Source organism: Chenopodium album, chromosome 18, assembly GCF_948465745.1.
Source record: "Chenopodium album chromosome 18, dcCheAlbu1.1, whole genome shotgun sequence".
Classification (NCBI taxonomy): Eukaryota; Viridiplantae; Streptophyta; class Magnoliopsida; order Caryophyllales; family Amaranthaceae; genus Chenopodium; species Chenopodium album.
The window spans coordinates 40,535,544-40,544,972 of NC_137851.1; the positions used below are offsets into that span (position 1 = coordinate 40,535,544).

The 9,429-nt window shown below is 33.3% G+C and overlaps 1 protein-coding gene across 1 annotated transcript; it reads right to left on the reverse strand.

Annotated features, from left to right (window-relative positions):
- Positions 1–5,882: 5,882 nt before the first annotated feature.
- Positions 5,883–9,057, reverse strand: LOC145590874 (uncharacterized). Its single transcript, XM_081647266.1, has 7 exons — positions 8,769–9,057; positions 8,056–8,096; positions 7,874–7,972; positions 7,734–7,790; positions 7,595–7,658; positions 7,299–7,508; positions 5,883–6,547 (listed from the first exon to the last, which is right to left on the reverse strand). Exons 2-7 carry the CDS (start codon positions 8,085–8,087, stop codon positions 6,053–6,055), a joined length of 957 nt encoding a protein of 318 aa, XP_081503392.1. The 5' UTR covers positions 8,088–8,096; positions 8,769–9,057; the 3' UTR covers positions 5,883–6,052.
- Between the last annotated feature and the right edge of the window lie 372 nt (positions 9,058–9,429).

Sequence of the window (9,429 nt, forward strand, 5' to 3'; positions counted from 1 at the left end):
ACCTAAGCCAAATTAAATTTGCTTGATTTTGATAATGTACCAATTATCTTATATGAGTGTCACCAAAACAAGATTTGAGGTCCAACTAACTCCAACATAACCAAAAATCATGCAACCTTTGCTTCTTTTTTTTCCTTTTTTTTTTTCCCAATTCAAATTAAATTGAACTGTTATGAATCATAAATGTAAAAGATCGACAAGGTATGTCTAATCCATTACTTTTCCATACGAAAAAAAAAAGTGTACGCCCGTTATAATGCTCAGATATAACATTAACATCCATGCAAATTTATCTTACTTTTAATATAAGGTGGCTTTTATGAAGGTTTTGGGGAAAAGACTTAGGAGTGCTCCACATAAAAATAAAAAGATGAACATCATGATATAATAACAGAATAGTGGAAAGAATTTTGGTTGTTTGAATAATATGTAAGAAGTGAGTGAGTGGTTAGAAAGTATAAATTTCAGGGTTCGGACACCCCATTTCACAACTAGTGGTGTTCCCTTGTCGCTTACATTTTTACAATTAACATTTTTGGTGTTTCATTGGATCATTACCATATAAAAAAAAGGTTGCCTTTCAGAATTTCATACTTGTGTATTATACTGAAACATAATATAAATTTCCAGCAACATTGCTTTTGTAATTATAATTTTGTTTTCTTACTATTTGGATTTTATTTTTGAAAGACACAAAAAAATTGTAATTAACTATCTTAGCTAATTCAGGGAGTAATGTGTTACTGTGTTAGAACCTACGAGTATGTACAAAGATTTTAAAAGTGTGTTATAGAATTTTTTTTTTTTCAAAGAAAAATTATATAAATAAGTTCATATTAAATTATAAATGTATTTTAAAAAAACGTTAAATGTGGTCTGCCACACCATTGCCAAAATTAGAACTCAACCTAAACTAAACCAAATTGTAATTCTAACATCTTGTTCGAAACAGAAATTAAAATTTTATAGCTTTTTTTTTTTGGTTGGAGTAAATGTAACTAAACTAATAGATATGCGAATATAAATAACAAATCCATAATTAACAAAGGTTTTAAGCTAATCCTTAAATTACAAGACTTAAATTTAACAGCCAATAATTTGGGCTAAACATATTTATTTCTAAAAACTGAAAATCCAAACATTCGATACAAAATAGGTTACCCAATCCAGTAACCTTAACAATACGGATAATTTTGTAATTTAGTTGAAATTATGTGGTAGTGTTGTAATTAGTGTTGAATGATATCATAATAACTTATATTAATTTTAAAGTTTATAACTTTTCAAACATGGATATTATTTAGATATTCGATTTAAAAACTTTGGTTCAATTCATGGTTTGAGAACCGACCCATGCTTGCCCTTACCACCAATGAAAGCTAAGTTAGACATATGAGTACAAATTGCATAGCGTTGCTCCAGGTTCCCTCTAGGTTTTCTCCTTGGGAGGGTTTTTTGGTTCCCTCTAGGGTTTTTCTTTAGGAGGGTTTTTCTAGCCACCATTGCTAGATTTTTTCTGCTTTTTTGAAGGTTTTCTTTCATTCTTCTCCTTTTTTTCTCTTCTCTTCCATCTCTTTTTTTCGGATCTCCATTGTAAATTTTTGTAGGAGCTTCCACCGGTGGTAAGCCCCAAAAAACTTTTTAATTGCTTTCAACAAATGGATCCCATCTTTATGATGGGGTTTATTCAATTACGCTCTTTTTTTTTTGTACGTGTGCTAAAGATTGAAGATTTAGGGTTTCATCGTCTCCGAAAGTATCTAGAAGGCCATATGAGTTTCTTCACCCAAACAACTATTCATCCATGGATCTCAAGCCGAATTAGAGCTAACTCACAGATTGTATTGCTTTAGATGAAGTTTTTTTATTAAGGCGATCGTTGATCGAATCTGCGATGTAACTAGTTCTAAGGTGATTTGTACTTGTATTGGAATTTTAGATTTCCTAGGAATTGTTTGTAAGTGTCGTTTGGCTATCTTTCATAAATAAAATCCTTTTTCTTCTCGTAAAAAAAAAAAAAAAAAAAAAAAAAAAAAAAAAAAAAAAGTACAAATTGAATAAAAAAAACATGAATATTCAAATTCAGGTTAAGTTTAGATCAATTAAAGATCAAATTCTGGTACTAAAATTCTCGAGTCAAATTAAGGATTAAATTTGTACATCAATAAATATGATAATATAAGTAATGCAATTACTTGGAGCAGTAGGAATTTTTTTTTTTTTACGGAGTATTATTTATTTATTATAAAGAGGTGTAGGTATTTTCCTATACTAAATGCCATTGGTGCCAATTCTTGACTTCTTGATAGTGGCAAAGGCACTCTCGGATTTTTAAGCTCGTTTCAGTTGTTACATAGAACAATTCTATGCTGTACATTTCACATTGTATCCTCCTGTCCTTTTAGAACTCGATCACTTGGCCCATATGCAATGAATCCCCACAACAACACAAGCCCTAGTGCCCCACAAGGCCATAACTCTGATTGAAGCCCCTTACCAATCAAGTTGTATAGCGTTACAAATTACGATGTACATCGTCACTTTAATGTGGCTTAAATACTCTAAATTTTAATAGCATACGGTAACAAATTCATTCAATTTAGAGAAGATTTTTTAGCTGTAGAAATAGTTTATGGCCTGGACGATTTACATGAGGTCATGGGTTCACACATTAATGTTCTCTAAATTATGTTAGCATTTGTAACTTTTTATTTAAGGAGTAATAGTAATCTTTAATAGTATGACATGACACCACATCATCTGTCGGGTTATGATGACATAGATGGAGACATGATCACTAGAGATGACACTAAACTCGTTCAGGCCATAGTTGAGTGACTTGAGTCTATTCATTTCAAATTAAGCCAAATTTGACTAAAGCATCGTTAGGGTTGATTTCGGTTTGGATCGATTCAAGTCAAAATCATAATTACTTCTCTTGTCAATGGAATTATATACCAAATAATCATTATTATACATATTTGTTGTTCGGTAGGTCAGTTTAAATTAAACTTTAATGATTTTGGATGATTAGATTAGGCGAGCCTTGTCAACTGCTAAGGAGTAATTAGTTTGGAGTGGTACCAAGTAGGAGTGGATTTTTAGATACAAGGCTGAGCAGCCCAATCTGTATCAGGGCCCGGTCAATTGAGACTAGGTTCTACTTTCTACTTCGTATTAAACTTGATCTTTAAATAGCTTTTAGCCATTTGGTACAATCTTTAATAATAGAGCAGTCCGCAATCTGTAACACAATGTTGGATAGTGTGTTGCCGCATAATGCTATTATTAACAATGAAAATCAGACATGCAAATACTCCGACACTACATTTCAATATTTATAAATTTTTTACTCCTTTCGTTTTATAATAAGGTGCCTATTTCCATATCTGTAGTTACACGTTCTACATTTTGACTAAGTTTCTTAGTAGTATCTACCTCTACAACCAGCATAATAAGAGTAATTCCAATGGCAAGCTAATTGTCAAATTAGCTTGTCATGCCACATAAACTTTTAAATTAATTGTCATTTTAGCTTCAATTGCTAGCTAATAGCTTACTATTAACGTAGACCACACCTCCTTAATTTAAGTTGATAAAATTCATTGTATTTATTCTAATTTGTTTTATTTTAGTAAGTTTTTTTCCAAGCAAATTGGCCAAGCTATTTGCATTTTCAAGCTCCAATGGTTAAGCTAGTGGCTAGAGATTATTTAATATTGCAAGCAAGTTTCTAGCTACAACCATTGGAGTTGCTCTAATAGAAATATTTATAGATTCGTTTCAACATATAGTTTTTTACCATTAGCTCTATATAAATTTTGTTAATATGTAAATAATGATATTGATGGTCAAAGTTATACGTTGAAAACTGTATAATGAAAATATACGCTATATTATAAGAGTTGTGCCCAGCTAATTCCCCATTTGTTTATCTAGAGGTATAATCGTCTTTTCAAGTACCAGTGGAGGGGTATATGTGTCTTTTCATGTACTAGTTGAGGGGTACATGTGTAATTTCTTTACCAAACAGTAAAAGCAAGTTGCAAACAGTAATTGACAGTTCACCAAAAGTATTAAATAAATTACCACGTTTTTTTTTAATATTTTTACAGAAATATCACCAGATTAACAAAAATTCGTTTATTTGGCAGATAAATTTATATTTGCCGATATTATGAGACGGTGAGAGTGAGAGTTCTTATAATTGTTGAACGTTAGACATGAAACAAGATCTTCCAATGAGCATTCTCTAATTATGTTATAATCTGGGTCCCGAGACCCAGGGAAATAAGCAGATTTTCTAAATCAAACAATCCAACCCTAATCAGAGTAATCACCTAATCCACGTGATCATCTCCTCTGAGATTGTGAACAAGTAAACGATAAAATCATTCATAGGTTCTCGCAAAAGATAAAACAATAAGTATATACTTGGATTATAGTCGTGTTGCCCTCTTTGGTAGGTGGATCAGTCGCATTTCCAACAATGTAATCCTCTAGATGTTGGAACACTACGTTTCTTTAGAGTTCGGCCGGGGCCAAAAGGGGGTGATCCGATCCACATCGTTAGATGTTATGTTATGAAAGACATGCTAAGAACATACGTACATAATTAACAAACGTGTTGTGTTGAGTCATTATCGTATTCATGTTTGAAGTTAAACAGATTGGAGCACCTCAACACTAACTCGACCCACTTAATAAACGTGTCATATTGACCTGCTTAATCAATCATGTTGAATATTCTTAACACTTACCCACTATCTTCGTATCTGATTCGTGTTGTCGTGTCATAAATTAAATGTTAGCTTTTTTTTTTAAAAAAAAAAAGCACAACATTTATCATAATTTTCTTACACTGTTGGTTATTTTTCTTAACTGGGTTGATTTATGTTAGTTTCATGTTGGAATTCTCAACATTAACCTGACCTATTTAATTGAACGTGTCGTGTCATGTTAACTTGTTTAATTAAGCATGTCGTAAACCCTTGACAACAACCTGATTTTTTCATGTATAGTTCGTGTCGTGTCGTGTCGGGTTTTACCAACTCTAGTTGTCTATATCCACGACAATGAATCATGCGAGAGGAAGTTTTATTGGTTTGGAAGATAATACAGATTACGGAGAGATTAGCTTAAAACTAAATTGTTTATATGACATTCCCAAAACACTAATGAAAAAGGCCACAAAATAGGCCTTAACACAAATCATTGCCTAATATAACAAAAATTAATGCACCCCTACGCCCCCAAACTAAGGCGTGTCACCCTAGTACCCTGACTCGCTGACCAAGTAATTCACTAACAATGTTAACTCCGAGTACAAATTAAAAATATGCTAGATTGCTAGTTTAAAACTTGAAGAGTTAAAATAAGTCCCCTGAACTTGAGCCAAACAAATTATCATAGCCCAATGTAATAAATATCATTGCACCACTAAACCCTACAACAAGAGCACATTACGCCCAGACCCCGAGTCACTAACCAAGAAGTGAAATCCCCATGCTAAGTCGTTTGTAGTAGACAAACAGATTCAAGGCATATTCTAACATGTAAAGCTTAAATGGAACATCAAGTTTTTAAACACTGTAAAGCTGATTTTCCATCTACCTAATCAACATAAGATTGATTAAATTTAAACCAACAATACATTTAATAGTAGTATGTCTCTTTTACCAAATCTCATCTATGCTACGTAACCAAAATAAAACATAAAACAAATTACAATAAATGCTATCCAAACTACCCAAAACTGTAACCACTAACCAGTGGTGGTCCTTGCAGGTGATGGCAACTTAAAGAAAGTTGGTAACGCATAAGGCGTCACATTGTGTATATTCTTACCATAGCTAATGAGATCAGAAGATATATAAACTATATAAAGCAACCAATTGAATCAAAATAGATGAGGAACGAATATACAAGGAGACCAAAATATAATCCCCAGTTATTCCATCTTTATATCGGATAATCATTTCACAAGCACATCCAACCTACTGCTAAAATACTCACATTTAATATAATGAGATGAGAAGTGTGGCAAGTCAATCTATTTGTTTGCTGTGGTGGATTTAGTCTTCCTCAATCTGCCCCGAGTCACCCGAATAGCTTCTTCCATTACCGTCTCTTCTGGGGTAGGCAGAGACTTTGCCCCTGAAGGCTTGATTGGTGATTTTACAACCTTGGTGGGAGCTGATTCAATCAGCTTGACATCTAGTGTGTTACTTGCTGGTTGACTTGAGCGGCTCTCAGGTGCAGAAGGCAATGATACCGACTTCTTTATAGAGGTTGAGGATGGTGAAGGAGGAGCAGCGGCAGCTGGAGCAGGAGCAGGAGCAGAAGCAGAGCTTGATGGCTCTTTGGCAGAGCTGAGATCCTCCTCCATCTCATTGTCTTGACTGGAGGATGTACTTGAAGTAGGAGACATAGGTTCCTCATCCTGCGTCTGTGTTGTAGTTTGGGGTTTTGTCGAAGGTTGCCGAGGAGCAGCAGTGCCATTGACAGCAGGAGGAGATGGGCGGGGTCTTGGAGCTGGTTGTTGAGGCTGGATACAAGCAGGATTGCATGATCAGTTGAACCAAAAAATAACGTAAACCAAGTATAACTAGCATCAATTTGATGACAAGGATTGCACTTAGATGCCCTTTTCATGAACAGGATAGCACATTTTTAATCAACATTAACAAAAGAAATAATTAGATATCGATTGATAAACACAAACGACATAAACAATTAACCTCTGGATATGCCCTACCCTTTCAAAAAGCATTCACAAACAAGACTATTGATTATTTAAAGTGGAGACCAAACATTGCCCATTACACACTTCCCCAAATAACAAGAAAATGGCCAACAGACCATTTGTAAAATTGAGCTGTATAATTCAACTTCCTTCTGTCTTATAAATGAGATAACCATAAAAGTATTGAGAACAGCAGGGGTTCTATATCTCTGATAACTAAAACTATTCATCATAATCAGATGCATTAGCAATCTATAAAGATTTCCAGAATTGAAACTTCTATTTCTAAATGCCAGAAATATTATGAATTTGTTACTGAATATAAAAGAGTTTGAATCTTTTGGTGATAAAATGACGAATCACAAAAGGCTGAATATTACTTGTGGGCTGTGGCTTACCTAAACTCTGTAAATTTTTTTCCCAAGTTGAACTAGCAAACCACACTTACCCAAACACAAATCAACCAAAGATATTAATGGAAATGACTATATAACAGTTGTAAAAATGTCACACTGTCATTTTCCTGGTGAACAATAAAGCTCAAAATGAATACCTGGGTAGGACGACGATTTGGGGTAGATTGTGCTGCAACATACTGTAAAATCTCAAAGATTCTTGTCTGACCATAGCTCATGGCTTTTTGACAGTACGTGTAAGTCATATCACCAGCCCTAATTCTTAATTCCAGCAAGTTGCGATCAATTTCCGTCTCATGCTTTGAAACATATGGTTTAAAGAAGGAATCATATACGTATGTTGTTCCCTGAAGAAAAATAATCAGTCGCACAAGAAATAAAAACTAATCTATTGACATCAAAATCAAACAATTGTGCATACGTATATTATTACCTTTGTCCTAGGATACCACAGGTAGATTATGAATGCCAATTTAGCCTCACTGTACATGGGAAGCCTATAAAAAAATGAATATTAAACGACCATATGACATTGCAAAGAAAATCAAAATCAATTCCAGCAGCACCCTTACCATGAAATGAACGTATCACTAACCCTCTCAAAGACCGTCATTAGAGCAACTAAAATCCTGAAATCATACCGAAACAATATTAAAAATTGCAAATACAAGTAAAAGAAATACACAAAAGATGGTATCAGATTAGTATATACCAGTATTGACACCAAAAGCGGAGCTGCTCTATCTCTGGTTTATTCTTCTCAACCGTTTTATAACACTCATATGCTGGATAGGCATAGCCAAAAATCATCCTGCGAAACAATCATCCAATTAAGACCGAAATTAGAGCCACCACTAAAATCGCAAGACAATAGAGTATTAGTAAGTGACTTACACAAGTCCTCTAGTAAGAAAATGCCCAATCATTTTGAGTTCCTGAAACACACAACAAAACAAATGCAGAAAAGGTAATCAAAATTCCACCCAAAATAAGACATGTTCAGCACCTGCAATAACTATTACATTCATAACATAGATATAATTACCAAATGAAGGAATTATACAAAACTCCAATGTTTGTTAAATAATTTCAAATGAATCGCCTAATTCAAGCCGCAATCAATAAAAATCGCAGCTTAAATACACCATTAAACCACAATGATGATAATTCATAGCTATTGAGCTAAGATTCACATAGTAATATTACGATTAATTGCATCAAATGCATTGTACAAAAGATGATTTTACATATATCAATATTCTGACATCAAAAATAAATGAATTAAAGCTTAATACAATAACATTCGAAGCTGAAACTTGAAGTAATTACAATAATACAATCAAAAATCAAACAAAAACAACTTCGATCAATGCATATGCACAAAATCAGATTCAAAAATTCAATTCCAACAAACATCTTCAAATAAGGTAAAAAAAAAAAAAAAATAAAAAATAAAAAATAAAAAAAAAAACAATAAGAAACATACAAAATTTTAAATCAAATACTACAATGAGATATACAATCACAAAATCATTACAAAAATCAAACAAATTAGAATATCAAACATTCAAAAAAACTAAATAAATAGATTATCCGTAGTTCCGTACCTGTAGTAGATTATCTTAACGGATTATTGAAAAATGAATAAGAGCAGAAGAAGAAGAGAGAGAAGACGACGACGGAGGCGGCGGTCGAAAATTTCTCCGCCGAAGAGCGACGGCTAACCGTTGCGAAGTCGGCGGAGATAGTGACTGAGAAAGAGGAGAGAGAAAGTAAGGGAAGAGAGAGAGTCAGAGATGTTTATTTGTGCCTATCCCTGTTTTTTTTCAAATTTACCACCTCCCTCTCTCTCTCTTCATTTTTTTGGATTTTAGATTTTTTTTTTTTTTTTTTTTTTTTTGGGAAAATTTATTTTTCAAGGTTTTTTATTTATTTATTTATTTTATTTTATAGTGGGGATGAAAATGAGTTAGTTGAATGTTTAAAGTTTAATCGGACGGCTAATGTGGGTGAATTGGGTGACAGTTTGGATGGTTGACATTTGGCAGTTTTGGAGTTGAAGTAAACGGTAACCTCTGTATTGAAGGGAGGAAAGGAATTAGATGTTGATGGCAAAGTTAGGAAAGGAAAGGAATAGATTTTGCTAGGAATTGTCTTCAACCTTGTAAGCCATGAATTCTTATTATTCTTCTTAAGCAAGAATAACTGTCTTATTGGGTCAAAATCCAATAAAAGTTAACTCCCGGGTTAGATCAATATAAGTTAACT